Source organism: Seriola dumerili, unplaced genomic scaffold (genome assembly GCF_002260705.1).
Source record: "Seriola dumerili isolate Sdu_G_001 unplaced genomic scaffold, Sdu_1.0 BDQW01000449.1, whole genome shotgun sequence".
NCBI lineage: Eukaryota > Metazoa > Chordata > Actinopteri > Carangiformes > Carangidae > Seriola > Seriola dumerili.
Genome location: NW_019174704.1, coordinates 1,752,690 through 1,772,431, shown reverse-complemented (window position 1 = coordinate 1,772,431; position 19,742 = coordinate 1,752,690). Strand labels below are relative to the sequence as shown.

General features: G+C 41.5%; 1 protein-coding gene across 3 annotated transcripts in view; it reads right to left on the bottom strand.

The window, feature by feature from the left end:
- Positions 1–790: 790 nt before the first annotated feature.
- LOC111234286 (rap guanine nucleotide exchange factor 6-like) overlaps positions 791–19,742 on the bottom strand; it is an 87,906-nt gene continuing 68,954 nt past the window's right edge. For 2 of the 3 annotated variants that reach the window (XM_022762282.1, XM_022762283.1), the window contains 13 exons: positions 17,904–18,071; positions 17,582–17,797; positions 15,327–15,538; positions 14,589–14,712; positions 13,282–13,305; positions 11,509–11,729; positions 10,389–10,562; positions 9,694–9,840; positions 9,191–9,310; positions 7,222–7,483; positions 3,933–4,477; positions 2,404–2,760; positions 791–1,884 (listed from right to left, as the gene is read on the bottom strand). In XM_022762282.1, the coding sequence (XP_022618003.1) occupies positions 1,862–1,884; positions 2,404–2,760; positions 3,933–4,477; positions 7,222–7,483; positions 9,191–9,310; positions 9,694–9,840; positions 10,389–10,562; positions 11,509–11,729; positions 13,282–13,305; positions 14,589–14,712; positions 15,327–15,538; positions 17,582–17,797; positions 17,904–18,071 (2,593 nt within the window). In that variant the 3' untranslated portion in view covers positions 791–1,861. The remainder of the gene's footprint in view (positions 1,885–2,403; positions 2,761–3,932; positions 4,478–7,221; positions 7,484–9,190; positions 9,311–9,693; positions 9,841–10,388; positions 10,563–11,508; positions 11,730–13,281; positions 13,306–14,588; positions 14,713–15,326; positions 15,539–17,581; positions 17,798–17,903; positions 18,072–19,742) is intronic. The other variant, XM_022762284.1, reaches the window with a different exon arrangement.

Here is a 19,742-nt window from a genome sequence, read left to right as displayed (position 1 = left end):
CATCTAATTCCAGTTACACCCCTGCTGCACTGCAGATAAACACACATAAAAACCATTTTCCTTTTTCCAAAACATTAGTCAGAATGTACAAATTTGCTTCTGTTTTCTACACAAATAAACAATTTTCAAGCACGTCCTTTAAATATTCTACAAAATGTACTATGAACATGGAATGAAGATGCGAGCCGGGCTTTAAAATACATTATCTGTTGATTTGTTTTGTTGCTCATTCTTTTAAATAAGAAGCAAAAAAAAAACAGATGAGAGAGGTACCCTGTGAGCACATCATCAGAGTTTATGCTGCATCTGCATATTCCTGCTGCATTATAAACAAATTTACAAGGTCAAATGAACCTGTAGCATTATACTTTAACATTTCAGCTTGTAATTCAATAGACAACTAGTCTAATAAACACTGTAAACAAAATGTGTACGCACTGGTGTAAACACTGTCCTTTGTCTTTATGCACACCAACTATGATTTCGGTGTGTGTGTGTGTGTGTGTGAGTGTATACGCATGCACGATGTGTGGCCACACAGTGCTACTTTATCGTTTTATTATAGCTGCTGCAATAAAATAACGACACGCGTTTTACTCTACAGGAAGCAGCGAGGCATTTGTTCTTCAGCTCATTAAAAACGAGTTACAATACAGTTATCATAGAACATCCAGGAGGCAGCATGCCGCTACAGTACCTCGCGTCAGACTGAACGAGCAATAAGAGAGGTGGCTGGGTGGCGGAGAGCACGACACAAAGACACAAAACTGCCTGAGAGATACTGCTTGTCTTTTTTTTTTTTTTCTAGAAAACTCAACAAAGTACAATAAGTGCTAAACACAATAAGACGTGCTCTCTGTTGGCTCAGGAGTTTAATTTCTCTTTTTTTCACCTCCTGAGTAGGAAGTGGAAAATATGTCAAGGGGCTCTTTGTGGCTCCTGAGGGCTTTCCTGACAAATACAGTCAGGTGTGAGTATTGGGATAATAAAGTTGGCTTTGTAGCGGTTTTCTTGTGCATTGGAACTGATGTGACTCATGTAAATTTACATCATCAGTGCCAGGGTTTAATAGAGACCCATAAATCTCAAAATCTGTTTTATCTTGTCTCGTATTCATCTACATTCATCTTCTTTTGAGCTGACAGCAAGCCACAAACAAAAAAAGCACAGCAAAACAAAACAAAAAAAATCCCCCATGAAGCTAATGTTCATCGCAATACTTGCAAAACTAAGTACAACTTTCTATCCCTTTGTCTGCTCCTCCTCAATTTTCTCACATGAAAACTTTGCAAAGCTCAAAGATTCAAATGAAAAGAAGAAAAAAAACTTTTTACAAAGAAAAAGAAAAAATCACTGTACAACATGTTCAAAATTTTATAAAACAATGGGAAACATGTTTAGACAAAAGAGCGTGGAGCGCAAAATGGAGGTACATGGTGGTCTGTTTCCAAGGATGCTGACTTCTTCTCATGAGGCATCATTATTGTCACTCATTCCATCTTAGTATATTTTTTTCCATCTACCGTGATGTGACTCCATCACACCACCTTTTTCTGCTTTGTTCAAGAGTTTGTAAAAAGTATCTAAAGTCTTGCTTCTCTTCTTTGTTTTGTGAAATGGGTTTAAAAAGAGACAACTGTACGAGTCCTGGGAGATGGAGCGAGGTTATATGACCGACTGGGCTGGTCCAGAGGTGCATTATGGTCTGTGGTGGTGTCACACAGGGCTGTGGGGCAGGGCTTGGAGAATGTGCTCTGACACGTGGTGACGGCAGGCTGCTAGCTTAGTCCAAAGCCTGATCAACACGACCTGGTCCGTGTGTGAGAATGTGTGTGTGCGTGAGAGCGTGACGTCACCGTCTTTACACCGCTGACACCTGTTCATCTGGAAAAGAGAAAAAGAAAATTATGTTTGGCAGGAACTCTGTAGGGGAGTGCTAAATTTATCAAATACATTTTACACTTTTTAAGACTTTTTTAAAACCACATATGTAATACAATTTAATACCTGTTCGACAATCATACCAGCCAAAGAAGAAGTGACTGTGCTTGCTATAGGTCTGATGGTGCAGACTGAAACTTGACAAAAAAGGACAGAAAGCCTCCTGCAGCACAATCCACTGTCTCAACATTCCCAACACAAAGATCAACAACAACATGAAACTAACATTACAGCCTACAGGAGGCAAGTGAAAATATCTAAGGCTTTTTAATACCTAATTGCAAGGCCCTTTTACTCTTTGTGGACTTACACACTTTATGAGACAATCTAACAACCATAACAGACCAAGGACAACAAAAAAACTCTCAGTGATATCTGATATCTATTTCTGATGACTGTGGCATGTTGTTTTCCACATTTCTTAAGAGCTAAAGTGTGAAATTCAGAGTGGTGCTTACGTACCATCCTCACTGTCAGCCAGCTCCTGTGGTGGGAGGCAGATGCTGGGCGGTCTGGAGTAGCCCTGCGTGGAGCCGGCTGTCCGGGCGTCTTGGTGGTGGAGGTGATGATTACCGGCCAGCCTCCGTGCCTCAGCCAAACTGCCGGCTGCTCCGGGGCTCTGAAGGAGTTTGCTCCTCTGCAGGGCCACGCTGTAGTCTGGAGGTTTGAGGTGAGGAGGCCTGGGGAGGACACCTCCTGACCCACCTAGTACTCCGTCTGTGAGGCCGAGATCCCCCAGAGCCAGACCTTGGTAGCCTGGAGGGGTGGGAGGGGGAGCTCGGTAACGCTCATCCTTGGCGGGGGAGGTGACACAATACACTGGATGGAGGTGTAGATCAAAAGAAAGGAGGGATGGAGCAAAGAAGTAGGGGAGTGAGGGATGAGGAGTGATAGGGGGGGTGAAGAAGTTGCCAGAAAACAAGGTGTGTGGGTAGTTATAGTGTGGGGGAGGGAGAAATAAAGGAAAATAATGGAAAAATTAAATCAATGTGATGTTTCACACAACACAACACACTATACAACTATACATGCACCAAAATGTGTCAAAAATTAAAAGAAAAATATACAAGCAATGAGATGGATGGCTGCAGCAGATACAGACAGAACTAGAGCTGCAACTAATGATTAACCACTGAAAATTAGTTATTTATCAGAATAATCGATTAATTGTTCAGTTCTTAAACATCAGAAAAAAGTGAAAAATGCCCATCATCATTTTAACAGCTTAAGGTGGTTGTGCTGTTTGACCAACAGTCCAAAACCTAAAGATATTAAATTACAGCAACCAGGAACCAGAGAATATTTCACTTGAACAATTAATCGATTCTCCGAATTTCTGTCAATTAAATTTCTGTTGCTCTAGTAATAGATAATTTGACTAATTGTTTCAGCAGTGGACATAACCCTGTCCCAACTCATCCTCTACTCCTCTACAACTCTTCAGGCAAAAACTGTTTAGAATCGGAAAAACCTTTTTTATCCTCATAAAACTAAATAACTGCATAGTCTTAATAGTTTATCATGAAACGACAGTAGGGGAAACAAAAGACAAATTTACACTCTGGCTGATGGGGAGGCTCTATAACTTCTGTCAGATGCAGTGCCAACAGCGACAAGAATAAGACCTGTTTGGGTTCTTAGCTCAAGAGCTAAGAAATGCCAAAGGACAACATTTGCCTGCTGTTCACTTGAGCATAACAGCAAATCAAGCAACAGGAAGCTTTTCAGTTTTCAGTCAAATAACAGCAGACTTAATTTGATTGACTGCACACAAGTCTAAGACTAAATATGGACAGCCATTCTGATATTAAGAGAGCTTAAGCAAAAGCTGATGTCTTACTGCATGACTTCTTAAACTCTTTACAGCTTCATAAACAAAGCCTTCAATGGGAAATCCTATTTTCTACTGTACCCCTGAACATCCCCAGCAGATGCCCAAACACTGTAACACTGTGTTTACAGGGAATCAAACTCGCAACCTGACCCCTCACCTATCAGGCCCTTCTCTGTGCTTGATGTCACCGTTTTGTAGGCAGGGTCTGTGCTTTGCCCTCCTTCCTCGTTGGTTGGCGAGGAGGGGTGCTCTGAGGTGTTTCGGCGCTTTATCGTCCCATAATTCCCCTCGTAGGTGTCTGACAACGAGCTGGAAGACGCCCAGCTCTGCCGCGACTGATTGGACAGCTCCGAGCTGGAGTCTCTGGAGGGCTGCTTGGCGGCGCTCTCGTTCGCCCAAGCGTGACCTGAGGCCTCGACCTCCGCTATCGGCCCCTCCAGCTGTGTGTGCTTGAAACTGCCCAAGTGTGTGTGCGGGAGAGAGAGCGGGTGTCCGTGGATGCCGTGGTCCCAGGGCCGGCAGGAGGAGGTGGGGAGGCTCTGGAAGGAGTCGTGGGAGTTGGAGGAGCAAGACGTCCAGCTGCCGCGCCCGCTGTCGGCCACTGAGTCCAGAGAAGTGTGGTCTGGGGTCAGCTCCTCTGTCGAGATGGAGGAGGTGAAGGTGGAGGCTCGTGTCACATATCCTCGCACCATCGATGAAGAACTAGTGTAGATAAAAGAGACAGTGAAATAATTCAATTCAAGGGGAAAATTGTCTGTTAAAATGCTGCACATTTACACTGATGCCTTCATTGATAATGATGATAACATACAAGCTGAAAATGATTTATGACAATGAAGCAAGACAGAGGGAGAAGAGGGCATATGAGGGGGCCCAATAACTGTAAAAAGCTGCTGGGTCAGAGAGTCATGCACTACCAAAAGTTCAATGTTATGCAGACGATCCCTGTTATTTCTACACAATCTTATTGTTATTGAACAGATTTTTCAAATGCTTTTTGTTGTTCATCCTGTTACTTTGAATGTCCAGCCATTAAAGTTTATTATATCTGTACACTTGCTCTTAAAAAAAAAAAATCACAAAACCAACATTTGGCAGTGTCATAAATCACTATGTCTGAATTTAAAAACGACAACAAAAAACTTTTTAAAAGTTTTTCTCCTTGGCTGCGTTTCATAAACAGGCAGTTTGATTCACTGACGTGGTTTTACTGGACAAACAAGCCACTCAGTGAAACCCAGTCATATTTCATAAAACAGTGTCGGTGTTATACAGCAAGGCTGCCGAAGCAATATAATATCAGAGAAGCAGACAGATTATTTTGTCCAGTGATATTTTATAGTGCCCTCTTTATGAGACAGAATGGCCTGATCATGGAGGAACAATAAACAAACAGCAGACAATAAAAAAAAAGCCGTGTTGTTTACTCAGCCAGATTAAAAAGCCGCCTGCGTGAAAACCGATACGTTGTTAACGGAGAAAAGGAGGCGAGAGGAGGGCAGTAAAAGTGGGATGCTAATAAAAACCTAGTGTGTTTTACGACTTCCTGTTCCCTGACTTTTAATGAGGAAAGGAGATAATTGGAATCCAGCTGGGAGAGGAAATGTTGGAGCGGCTTAAGGTAGAAGTGTGGCGTCTTTTTGCTCTTGTTGGCCACTGGGAATGTTCCTGATGATTACGTGTTTATGTGTGTGTGTGTGTGTGTGTGTGTGGATGTGTGAGTTTGTGTGTGTGTGTTTGTGTGTGTGTGTATGTGTGTGTGTGTGTGTGTGTATGATGTGTTTGTTTGAGGCTTTAGAAAAAAATTGTAGTCAAGTATCTGGGCCATGTTTTTGTGCTGACAGATATCCTCAGTCAAGTCGAACCCAAGTCAGACGTGACTTCCCATATTCTAACTCTTATACCAGTTCATTTTATCTAAGGTATGGTTATGATATGAGCAAATAATGATCTCAATAAATAAAGTAAAAAGTGTTTGTAGGAGTTTAAAAGAGTGAATTTGAACACTACAAAAAAAAAAAAATCTCCATCTTGATAAATTCTTAATGTCTGTGGACTATAGCCTATGTGGACAGCATTTACTTTCCCTTAAGTAGGAGATTTCAATATTAGCTGCACTGTGTCAGTGATTTTAATCCTGTGTGAAGAGTACATGTTGATTTTGCACTCCTGCCACTTCAGTAATAATTACTGATTTTCAGCAAACTCACTGATCCTCCTGTCCAGACTGGAGAGATGCTTTTCATCTTAAAAGTGCATCCAGGGGTCTTATACATAGAGCTGTGTTTAGAACTGAAGGATTTTCCTAACCTGACAGGAAAATCACTCATTAATATACAATGAAGGAAATTTAAGATAAGATAAACGTGCTGTCTGGAACACCATTTATTATGAGGCAGAAAGGAAAAATTTCCTGTCTGAATTGGGCTTATGTGCGTGGTGTTCATCACTGCATGCTGATTACCACCCTCCACTCCTATGGATCTGACCTGTGACTCTGAAAGTGAATGGGCTAAAAGAAACATATAGACTACACCAAATGTCTCTGGGTTTTTCTCACATTTCTACTGACAAAACAGCATGCAATAAAAATATTTAGAAAGATGCTATAAGAACATATATTTTCTACACATACTGGCTTTAAAACAAACTAAAAAGCTTGACTAAAATCCAGACTGTGTCAAAATTAATTTATGTCTTTCTACTAAAAATTAATCTATTTCAAAAATACCTTATTTTTCCTAGGAAATATCACACTTGGGAATCTGCACTGAGACCAACCTGAATCATTTCAGCTTACTGGCAGAATTTTTCATTCTTGGAAGAACTGATACAATTGGCCATGATGTTTACATGCACCCAAGAAACTGGAATTCAGGTCATACTGGTAATCTGACAACTCAAGTTTATATGCCTTGCAATAACCTAGTTACTCTGGTTTCAAATGAGTCTGAATTTGATAAATAGCCAAGGGCTCAGAAGTAGAAAGTGACTCATTTAGACTTCCAGTGGCTACTTAGTGTTGGGTTTCTGTTTTAGCTGAACTTTGAACAGAGCAACTTAGAATATGAGGATGTATCATTTCCTCTCATCTTGCTGGTCCGCTGTCCCAGTGTTATTTTCCCACTGTACAGTCTTTGTCACGCGCACACGTACAAGTAAATAGAAGACTTGAAACCTGGGAAAGCTGGGGAAAACAGGCCAATGACACTGGTTTGTAGGCAAAAGCTGACTGTAACCCTGTTACTAACGTGTATATGAACGCATTGATTGCATAATCTAAATCTTGGGATTGCAAAAAACAAAACTTCACTGTTCCCTATCAGGAGTTAAAAACTGTATGTGGATTCCATTATGAGAATCAATGATGCCCTCTTTCCAATTTAAATGAATTGACTTAACCAGACAGATTAGATGAACTGCTATGAATTGTCAAAGTTAATTACCTTGTGCTGGGCTGGTTGTAATCAGGATTTAAGTGTGCATGTGTTGCGGCTGTGCTCTCAACTACTGCAGCAGCCGTTGTAGAAGTAGTTGTGGCAGTAATAGTCGCGGGAGCGGCGCAGGTCCTGTTGCTGCTATTACACCGGTCATCAGGCCCTGGAGCCGGCACCGAGTCAACGGAGCAGATACTGGAGCGGGACGAGATCTCACTGTGACTGGAGTCCGACAGGTTGTCTGCTTTACCGGCTGGTAGGAGGGCGTAACCTGGACAGAGGAGGGGGCAAAATGAGCATTTTAGACATTTATATTTGAAGATGAAGTGAAATAAGATCATAATAGTGAAGAAAAAGTAAAATGGGGAGGTGCAAGGACTGATATAAAAAAGATAAAGTGAAGGAGGAGAACTGACTTTGAATATAGAGCCTTTTTACCTAAAGCTCCCTCTAGTAGCATGAATGTAGATAATTTTATTCTTGTTGGCCATGATGATTATTTTGACTAAATCCTGGCAGTGTTAGTGTTAGCTAGTTTTTCTTTATAAAAGAAAAACCCATACTGATTTGGGAATACAGGGAGGCAATATCAAGTTTCTGCGACCTTTTTAATAACAAACACTTCAAAATAACAGTTTACCCAGTTGGAATCAATAATAATCATTATTGGGTCCATCTCATGTATAGTGTTTTCCATCAGTGGTTATACAGTAGAGTGGTTTAAGAAACTGCGTGAGGCTGTGACCGCTTCTAAAACCTGAAGTTAAACATGCTCAAAGTTTAAACTTTATATGACAAAAACCTGCTGAAACAAATAACCAGCAACTCCAGGGGAACTAAATTGCAATAAAGTACTGCACGCCACAGAGGAAAATCACATAGCAAAACCTACACTATAAATATAAATTCCCTTTTTTTTGTGAAACTGCATTTCACAGATGAATCTCAAAAGAAGAATGATCCTTCATTTTGTGATTAAAAGAAAAGTGAAGGTGAATATGCTTTCTCAACTGAACTATATTGAGTTCAGGGTCATTACAACACTTACAAAACTCCAGAGAATTATACAAACAAAGAAATCTTGGTAAACGCAGACAGGTTTGTTGTTTCTGCCTCACACAAGATTTGCTTTTTCACATCTGTTTGAATGTTCTTGGTGCATCTGAAACTCATTCTCAAGTAAATCTTACGTTTGTGCTTAAAAAATGAAATGTAGTGCCATCACTTTAACAATCTATCTCTTGTGATGGTTCCCCAGTAAACATAATCCATCATCAACAATAAGTCTTTTTGAAATACCACTAGTTTCTCTCAAATCAAATTTTTACTCAGCAAATAACTGGATCAATCAGTGATCTCTGTCAGACAGTCTTTCTCCTGGTGCGTCTGTCCCTGCAGAGCCAAATGAAGGGGTTAGGGCTGACCGACCTCCTGCCTCTCTGTTCTGTCTGTCCTTGTCTCTCATCCTGAGGTGAGGAGGGCACAACCTCAACTGTTCCCTCCCCACCAATCAGATGGGGCCTGACTGCTGTCGGCCTCTCCCTGGACTGACTCCTTTCCCTCAGTATCCTGAATGGTGACATCAGCCTCGTCCTGATGGGGGATTCTGGGGGTTTTGGTCTCGTTAATAACTGAGGCTGGGAAAGAGGGGACAGAGTCATAGGTCGCAGCCCTTGTGGACTGGGAGGGGATCCGGTGTGCACCACCGGATGCAACCCTTGCATTCCTGTCCACTTCTGTGTAAGGCTTCCTGCTCTGGCCCTCTGTAGCAATAGCCCTCTCCCTCTCCTTTGCTCTGAAGGAAACAGGCCTCTCTGAGCTGCCTCTGTCTCTGTCTCCTGCATCATCTCCTCATTTTCCTTTTCCATTTCAATCCCTCTCTTTTCCTCTTCCTCTGTCTGATTCTCTCTCTCCCTGCTACTCTCTCGGCTCTGCTGTCTGGTCATCAGTAGGATCCTCTTGTGGAGGAGAGCCCCACCTATGCCGTAGCTGCGCAGGCTGACAGTGCCGGCCTTTGTGCTGGTGTCGCTGGTCAGAGACGACGAAGATCCTGACAAGTTCATCTGGCTGGAGTTCTGGGACTTGACCACACCTCCCACTGGAAAAGAGGGGAGGAAAGTCAAAGTAAGAGATGAGAATAAGTGCTTTATTTTTGTTTTCAACATAAACAGGAGGATGGTTGAAGATTTAAAGCACAAGGTGCTTCTTGGACCCTAAGGACAAAGACTATCTCAGTTACTATTTAAAAACATGTAAAAATGCATTACAGAGGAAAGAGATATTCTGTGAAATCTTAAAAGTTTTAATGGAAGAACACGGTGTCAAATCAATGTGCGTGTTCACTCCTGCAGGATTTCTGAGTAGCTTATCGTTATTGTCTGGAGGTTTCTCTGATTCTACTCTGGGGCCAATTCTTTCACCTAAGGGAAGGTTCCATGGATAAAACCATACAGAGTGACAAACACAGTTTCCATTGCAGACCTTTGCGTGGAGAGCCCTGCGGAGACACCGTGGGGCTGGAGTGAAGGGAGGAGATGGTGGAGACGGTGTCATCAGATGGTCTCTTGGTGCTCCATTCCTCTGATGAGGTCACAGGAGGTTTCTTTACCACCTGGGGAGAATTGGAGTCTGGAGAAGAAAAACAAAACAAGGTTACAGAAAACTAAATTAACTGAGAGTCTGTTTTACACCTATAATAATAATACAGAACCAGAAATTGCAGTTTTTTGTCATTCGGGCTTTATCAGTGAGCACAAATAATTGTATAAACCCAAGATTGACTTAGGTGTCCAGGTTTTAGCATGACACTTATTTCAATGTACTTTGACTGACTTTCTTTGAAAGATTGTCACTGAACTTGAATAGAATCAAACTTGCTCAAGTACAACTTTGAGAGACAAATATAATGATCATTTAAATCACTTATTTATATCCTTTAAAAAAAAAAAAAAAAACATTTATTAATGTCTCCATTCTTTTTTAGTTCATTTTCTTTTTCTTTTATCTTATTTCATATTATTTCTGTCTAAAATATATTCTGTTAGAAAATATATAGTATTCTATTATATTTAATTTAATTTTTTTAATTATACTTTTTGTAGCCTGATTTAATCAAATCTTGATTTCACCATGTAAAGCACTGCTTCATGAATAAAACAGTGTACAGGTGTACTCACTCGGTGTGCCTATGTCCTTGGCAGTGCTCTTCTTTCGTAGAGGGTTCAGTGGGACCTGGACCTGAAGGACTTGTGACACCCTGTTCTGTGTTTTCCCCGAGGGCAGAGCCGACCGCAGAGACACTGGAGACATGTCCGACTTGGTGGATCGTCTCTCACTCAAGTTCTTAGACACTGCAACCACAGGAAAAAGAACGAAATGTGTAGATAAAATGAACGAACTTCAAAACACCTTCTATTTCACAATTTACCATGTTTTGAAGATGTTAACTGTACACTTCCTGTTCAGTTCAGCTACTCGGTGTGAGATACGTTAGTGGCTGCGAAATACCTCTTCATCTGATAAAAAGCATTTTGTTCAATCTGTAAACCTTTGAAGACTTGCCTATATTTAGCATAAAAAAATCACTTCATCACTCATCAATCACTTAGACCTAACCATACAACAGATCTGCCTTGCTGATAATTTATAGTAGGATAGCTTAATTTGAGCAAATTCTGTCCTTTCAAAGTTTTTATAATGAACCAATTGAAGTTACGCCAAACCTTTAAGAAATTTGTGAACACGCTTTGTTCTACAGAGAGTTTGAATGATACAATACATACTGCAGTATCTGTCACATGATCGATCAGTTCCCTCCTGTTATTTTCTGCAGGACATTTGAAATACACTAGGTGGCAGTGCAAGCCAATGACACAAATGTAACTTGTATACATACTGTCAGATCAATTAGCATCCACTGAAATTACACCTTTTTTATTTTATTTTATTTTATTTTATTTTTCCAGCATTAAATTGCCAATAGTTAAACCCAAAATATATTTGGAGCATAAAAGTGCATATGCACCATACATACTTAAAAATGTTTTGAGCAATGCCAAACTGCTTTTCAGGCATGTATAATCTCATAGTGTATTTCTACTTTAACTCTTTTTCATTTCTGAATGACTCAATAATGCGTGTACCAAGCAGGGCTGAATGTCAACTGTGGTATGCTACTGTACAGGTAAATTTCTTTATAATCTACAATTACTCATATCATAAAAACCATGTCAATTAACAAAGTGACGAAAATTTGGTTCACTAAGTAAAGTCTAGGGCTGGGACTGTGGTACTCACAGGTGCTGTAGGCCGGCTCACACTGCAGGGACATAATTTGGTGCTTCTCCTCGTCTATCTCCACCGTCAGGTTGGACAGGTACTGCTTCACCTTTCTGGCCATCTGAGCATCCTCGTACAGCTTCTTAGCGTTGAGGAGCGAGCTGCGACGCACACGCTTCTTATGGGCGCCACCCTGCACGTCCAGCATGTTGGAGTTGGTACTGCCCTGACTCAATGACCTGATAAAGAGGAAAGAGAGCAAGGAAGAAGATGGAAGGAAGGAAAGGGGAGGAGGATAATGAGGACAGATGAAGAGGAGATGAGAGTAGGAAAATGAAGTAGGTGAAAAAAAAAAAAAAGTGGATTGTTGATGGATGAGCAGAAGATGAACGGTTGAGAAAGAAGAGGCCGTAGAATATAGAGGGAAAAATTGAAGAAGGTGAGGCAAAAACAGAAGAAATGTGCATGAAGGTATAAAGACAGGAGACCAAAAGGCAGATTGAGACAGGGAAGGAAAGAACGGCAAACAACAGTCAGTACAATCATCTATAAAACACGCACAACTACTTTCTCATCAAATACCTCTTCTACCATAAAATCTGTACATCTGCCTTTGTGTTGGAGCACAGCATTTAAAAACAGGACCATGCAACTGGGAGGGAGGCAGCTCTCGCGGGTGTGTGCCATGCTATCACAGTACAGAACAGCAGAACATTCTGTCAGATGGAGGCAAAAAGGGTTAGGAAACAAAAGATGCACAAGATTCGATATGGGGAATATTATGCCGGGATGCAGATATGAACAAACACCAAACCGGAGTCAAATAGCACCTGTCAACATTCCTCATGGTTTGTTTTACTTCACCTTTACTTGTCAGCTGGGTGGGGTTTGCCATACAGAGTTTTTAGCTGACGGTTCATCCTTTGATGTAGGAAACAGCAGCTGACAACACAGTCTCATCTGAAGGACCATTTAGTAGAGCTTTCAGCTTTAACACATCATCTTCAGCAGCAGATGAAGTTTGCCTTTTTGCCTTTTTATGGAGTTATAAATATTGAAGTTTAATTTTTTTGAGCACTCTAACAATGTTAGATCATTTGATATGACTGAAAGCTCCAGAGGTGATACTTTCTCAACTGCTGTTTCCAAAGTCAAGAATGAACTTTGAAGTCCTCCAAGTCTGAACATATAGAATTCTGTGGTGAATGAGCAAACGCAACCTGCTGCAGGATTATGATACATGATCAAATGCTCTAGAAACAGGAACTAAATGGACTGTGAGGTGAGATACTTATTTGTTGAATCTAATATCTGTACAGACATGTTGTCTTAAGTTTTCCTTCTTTTCTCCCTGACCCAATAAAAGAATGATATTTCATTTCATTATAAATTTGTATAGGAAGAAATGACAATAAATTTGAACTGGAACCTACGGCAAATGCTACAGTAAATCTTCTTTACAGCCTACCTATCACAATGTGAGTGTGTTTTGAACCTCTCTGTAAAAACAAACATTAAGTGTTATTTCAAGCTACTATATGACTCAAACATACGGTCTTATAAACAGGGTAGACAATGAATGGGTCAATGATGGACTTCAGTATGGTTCAGGTGAATGGGAACTGCAAATGGAAGGATTAATCACACACAAGCACAGGCAGATGCACTCGTACAATCAGATATACTAAAGGGGCAACATGCAGAGTTTATGGTGGTGGGGATGCAAGTGTGGATTGAATTTCTGCTGGTCCAGACTGAAACAGGATGAAAGCGGTACCAGGACAAACTTACCCTAAACTCTTCCACCTCTTCTTCCTGCAAGCAAGAGGCGTGAAGATTGAAGCGTGACTTTAAGACAAGTTCAAGGTTCAGGGGGGAGGAGGAGGACACAAGACTATGTAGAGGTCATGCCACCACAAACAGAAAATGATTGGAGATGGGAGGACACCAGACATAGGACATCTCCCCATATCAACCTGAAAAATGTGTGTTATGGCTTTGAGCATCACACACTCATAAAAACAGTGTCGACTTTTGGTATTTTGGAAAAACTTTGGTCGCATATGACATGATGCTGAAATAAGAAATGAAAAATCTCTTGAGCTTGCAGTATGAAGAGAATGTCTGCAGGGGGCAGTCATGCTCTGCGGCAGTGACAGACTGTGATAAACACACACAAACGGAGTGATACAAACTACACATTGTGGTTGGCATCAATTCTAGATCACTTCCTGTCAATGCATGCCTTGTGTAATCGTGCCGTTACATTCCAGCTGAGGAATGCAATCGAAAAATCACCAAGAGTCATGAACTGGACAGGAAGTGAACAAGGAATTGATCGAACCAGACCTTGAGTGCGTGCCTGATCCTGTTGGTGCAGGATCCAGGTTGGCGGCTGGTGGTGGTATGGGGTAGTGGTTCCCTTTTTGCCCACATTTGTTGTCTTCTCTAGTAAAAGGTGTGTAGCTGAAATCTACCTTGCTATGCTGGACTAATCTGAATTCATGCCTCTTTCTGAGAAGTGTCAGTATTACTATAGTCTGGCTGATGAAAAACAGGAAGAGTCAGTTTCAAAGAAGATTTGGCATCACTTCTAGAGAAATAAAACCACAACAAACCACACATTTATTTCTTCACAATAAATTCCACACAATGCAAATTGTGTAAACTGTTCATTGTGTCCTGTGACAATTTCTGAGCCACAAAATTCGCTTGAATGTTGCCTGAACTCTTTTTTTTTTTTTTTTTCTCAAACAAAAAGCTCTAAAGTTGACATTTCCATCATATTTTGATGTTCTCAGTATTCATGATTTTCTTGGAGGAAGTTTTTAGGTGTGATACTTTGGTGATACAGCTAATTAAAGCCATTATGCATAGGGGGACACTAAGAATAAATGGGCTTGAAGCAACACATAGATAATTTGAATGATAAAATCAAATAAAAATTTACACATGGGGGCTTTAATTTCATTACCAAAAGGCTTTAAGTGACGCATATCTGTGAAACTGGCTCCGACAGCATCATTCAGTTACGGCAAAAAAAAAAGGTCAATCTTGAGAGGAAGGTTTTTAGGAGTCGTGGTATCAGAACAACCAACCTTTGTCTGAACATGAGAGCAGGGTCCATGTTGGCAGAGGTCATCCGCACCACGTGTCTGATCTCCTTAGCGATCATCCTCAGCTTCTCAAAGTTCACAAGGCCGTCTACACTGGAGTCATTCCCTGGTAGACAAAAACGCACATACACGCACAAATAAGTGAGTGTGAAGTCAGCTGTCAACATTGGAAAAGAGATAAATGATTCATATTTTGGGACATTTGCAGGATGTAGTCCCAGAAAAATATTTTTAAGACAAATCTTCAAAGTAAAGATCTCCTTGTTCTGGTCTCTTTCTTGTCATTCCTCCAGGAGATCAAAGTGGTGTCTTTCTTTTATACCGAGTCACACTGGGCCATTTAAGATTTTTTTGCAACTTGCACAATTAGGGAAACTTTCTTTTTCTTTCCTAACAAGGTCATAACTATAATTCTTTAAAACAAAACCTTTAAGGAGAATTCAGTAGGGTAGTTCTGACCAGACTCAGTGAGATATGTTAAAAAGGCAATATGGGGAAGTCTTAAGCAGAAGTAGGCCTCCTGAGTGAGCCTGAAGTTGACATTCCAGGCAACACAGAGGAAGTAGGGAGCGTCAAACCGAAGAGAATGACACGTTAAAGCTTCAGAGATGGCCTCCATTTTTTTTAGGCTTTTAAAGGAAACGTAGCAACATGTGAAAAACTCATGTGCAAAAACAAGGCACATAAAGAAATTGTGTGCTCTCCACACAGCCATTTTACCTTCATGTAAAAAGGTGAGGTCCTTCTTGACCACTGGGAACAGTGGGATGATGGGAGGCTGCATGCTCTGGCTGCTCAGGATGTTGCGGTATTTGGCCATGTTCCTGGACGGGTCGAAGACGTCCTGCAGGTCCCCGAACAGCTTCTCGTACTTGCTAGGCAACTTCTCCCATGAGCTCCGCAGCCGAGCCACCGGTGCCAAGTTCAGACCGCTAGGTGAGAGAGAAAAGAGGTGCAAGGAGGAGAGCGTGGGGAAGCAGGGAGGCAGAGATAAATAGGTTATGGTGGGAAGAAGAGAAGGGAACGTTGGAGGCAGTGAAGTGAAGATGTAGAGGAGGGAAATGAGAGTAGAGGAGAAAGAAGACATCAGTATATTTATAGCGTGAATATTCAATACATACATCCCAATCAAACCCTATGCTGACATTTGCAGTTACTACTTATTGAGCTAACCATCTTCAATTAGCGAGCCCTCCATTTTCCAGAGCAGAAGATCCCTTGAGGGAATGTCATCTCTGAGCAGACTCATTTAAACAGCTGATAATTATGACTGGCACAGCACTTATTTCTGCTCTCGTCTTTCATCATCTTTCCAGTTACAGTCCCTTGCCCATTTGCTCACCAACTCTCCGTCTCTGTGCTCTCTGTACTACTGCAACTACCTTTCATTGTTTTCCTCACTTTTGTCTCTGTTGGAAGGCATTATTTTTTTGTTTTTCCAATCTCTCTGCATTGCCCCTCTGTATGTTGGTGATCTGGGACAAAGAGTGTTTGTCACTATTGAAATGTATTTCTTCTAGAAGAATATGATAAATGTAGTTTGCCAGGGGACAGTGCTATAACGTTTGGATAATTATAGGAATGTATATTGGGGTTAATTTTGTAAATTTTTCTGTGACTGTTTGTGATGTGAAAGGGAGTAACAAGTAACCAGGTCTGAATTTGTCTTATCTCATCTTATATCACCCTCCCACACACCCCTCATCACATCCACCACTTTCCCCTTTTCAAAATCTGCATAAATGCTTTTTATTAAATGCAGCCAAGCGGGGGGGTGCGTGTGCCCACTATAAAAGGTTATGGGAAGCCCTGCATTTTATCTTTCTTATACACACACAGACACACACAGCGATGTCCCTGTCAGCAGGCAAGTTATGCATCAGAGAACCATATGTGTGAAGAAATCCTGCTGTGAGGAGGATTGTAAAGGGACGTGGAGGTCAGACACTTCTGTCCTAAAGTGCCTTTTATAGCAGCGAACAGACGAGCACCATGCTGCTGAGCTCTTCTCTCAGACTCAGAGTCCAGATCTGAAGTGGACACCGGCTCTGTCCCACATGACCCAACACAAATAGAGGACAGCGCAAACATCCTCAGTACACTCAGAGAACAAGTCAAGAGAGAGTTGTACTTCAGAATCAAAATCAAAATATATTACATCCTCAGTGATACTGTAGGACTGCATCTTCATGCATTTATATTAAAATTTATGCTGCAGCAATACAGCAGACAACCTCGACTAATAATCTGTAGATTATCAAATGGGCAAAGTGTGAAACTGCACCAGGAGTCCCAAAGGCCAATGAAAAATGAAATTACAAATGCCCCAAGTTGGCCCCGTGTTTTTATCCAAACCTGAGGTAGTAGAGTGGCCCTGTGTGTAGGTTTTTTTTTTATACATAAACAACAAGGCACAATAGCAATGCAGTACATACCATATGTATTAGATATACATAAATCCTCTCCTGTATAAACAAACAACTGAAAAAAACATACAAACACCAACACACTCACAACTGCCTGTGCAGACACAAACGCACTTGCAAATGAATACACACCTACACAGCTATTGGTGGGAATTAACAAAGCCCACAAACAATAAGTGTAACTGTTGGTATGGGAGTCCTGTTTTAAATGGCGTAAGATGTCAGAGGCACAGTCTGTGGGGTTTGGGAGAATCGGGGTTGATTCAGTGAGCAGGCAGGCGGGGGGTGGGGGAGGAAGTGAGGAGGTGAGGCTGGTCCTTCTGAGGATGCTGGGAAGGAGACGTGCGGCCAAAGCTCATTTAGCACAAAAGCTGTCAGGGGAGACCGACTAAATGCTGGCTGTCATCACAGAACAAGAATCCCGCTTTGATGCTAAGACTACACTACAACTGAGGCAAAAATGACGAAAATGATGAAACAATTTGTCACTGCACAGTTTTAGGAAGCCAAAACACACACACTCTTAGACAGTTTCTACTCTGAACCCACCTGATAATAGCGAACATGGAGTTAAAGTTCTTGCACTCTCTGCAGTGCAGCGCGATCTTGATGAAGTGTTTGATGGTCTTCATCCTCTTCAGGGCATTGGGCTCCTTCAGGATCTCCGAGGCGACCCAGAAGGTCTCCTGGTTTATGACCTCCTCGAACTGTTTCAGATTGCCACTTCCTGATGAGGAGTCTAGTTTAAACAAGTCGTCCACGTACCTGGGAGCCACAACACAGAAATTAATTTTTTTGTTTTTTCAAATGGTGTGACATTCTTTGACGCTCAATATACCATAACCAATAAAAATACTGAGCAGCTACATACTCTGTGGACTCGACGTTCCTGAAGAGCTCAAAGTCTCTCATGGAGAGCTGGGCAGCAACCTCCATGGTGCTGAGCTGCAGCAGAGAGATCTGACTCTCCCTGAGGAGGTCCTGAGCATCCTCGTCTGAGCACAATGTCTCTGTCTCCATGTTGTTCTTCAGGTAGTACCTACAGGGCAGAGAACAGAGGGAAAGAGGATGAGATGTGGAAGTTAAGGCATCACTATTAAGTAAAAATATTGCATGAAAATTAACAATGTAATCCAATAAAGACATTAAGAAACTATATCTCTGCTATTTTCATATGAAGTTATTCATTTGTAAAATTATTGGATATTCCCAGACCTCTCTTGCCAATTTATCAAATCTAAAGAGTGCATAATATTTGAGAAACCCCTTGAGTGAAAGAAATCCTGCAAAAAACAACAAAAAGAGAGGAGGAATTATCATGTCTAAGCCTTTGAGTCTAAAGAATGGAGGGGGGATTAACCGGCAATAATTACAAAGAGTAGAGGCTATGCAAAATAGTCTGAGTGATATCACTGACATCATTTCTGTGTTGGTAAAAAGTCTATTTTTAGAACTGGAAAACTAAAGAAGATAATAGATCTGCAGTATCCTCAGATGCTTTCATATAGGCTGCAGAGGCAGACAAGTGGGCGGACAAGATACAGTTTTTCAGCCAGCTGCAACTTTGTGCACAAAAAAAAAGCCCATATAAATCTCTTGAACGCTCATCTCATTCACATTTCATTTTAAATGGCCACACTTCGTGTCTCCAATTTAAGATTAGTTTGAGAAAAGGGAGAGAATACTCTGATGGTACTGATGGATTACAGCCATATTTTAGTTTGGTGTAAAGAGGCAGAGAGACGGTGAGAGTAGAGAGAGCCTCTCAGCAAAAGAGAGATAAGAAAGATGACAGGTACATGAATGAGGGGGGGGGGTTCTCTTTAGGCCTGATCTCCAACAGGTTTCTGGGAGAGCTTCCAGCAGCAGACCATCTCGTTTACGTTATTATGTGCTTCTATGTTTATAAATCTGGACCCCACCCCCACCCCCACCCCGCACCCCACCTCCCATCCCCACTCTAATGGAGCAGTAAGGTGGTCATCTAAGAATGAAGCACCTCAGAGAAGTATAGACCTGCAACCCACAGGAGGCAAAGTGTTGGCATGGATGCGACTCTAAATTGCCCTTTGTTACTCTGCCAGAAGAGCTGGTGGGGAGAAGAGCAGCTAACAGGAGGAGATGTCAGGAGGTGAGGTGAGAAAAATCATGCTGAATTTATATTTAGGATAAAGCACAAGATGTGTTTCTCATTCAGAAAGAAGCAACCTTTTTGAGAGCTGATAAGCAGAACTAGAGACTTAAAGGCCTGTATTTATAGTATAATATAGTATAGTATAATCTGTAGGTGCCAACAGATTAAAGATAGAAAGAAGGAAATAAAAAGACACTACTGCAACTTTAGCAAAACAGGAAGAGAGAAGTCGAGAGGAGAGGAGCGGAGAGGAGAGGAGAGGAGAGGAGAGGAGAGGAGAGGAGAGAAGAAAGGGGAGAGATTAAATTAATGATGGACAAAGTGGTGCTAAGTAGATCTTGGCAGTGCAAAATCACTGGAACCAAGCCATTCTAAATAGCCATTGGTGGTTTGTGGGTGTGTGCTGAGCTTAGGATCCCCTAGCTGCATATCTATATGTATTGTGGCAGTGTGGAGAAGGCTTGCTATTGGCTTCTCCTGCCCCCTGCTCGACCCTCTGTCATCAGCTGCATAGAGGGAGAGACAGGCTGGGTGAGATGCATGTAGAGAAGCACAGCAGAGATATATTTGCCTACT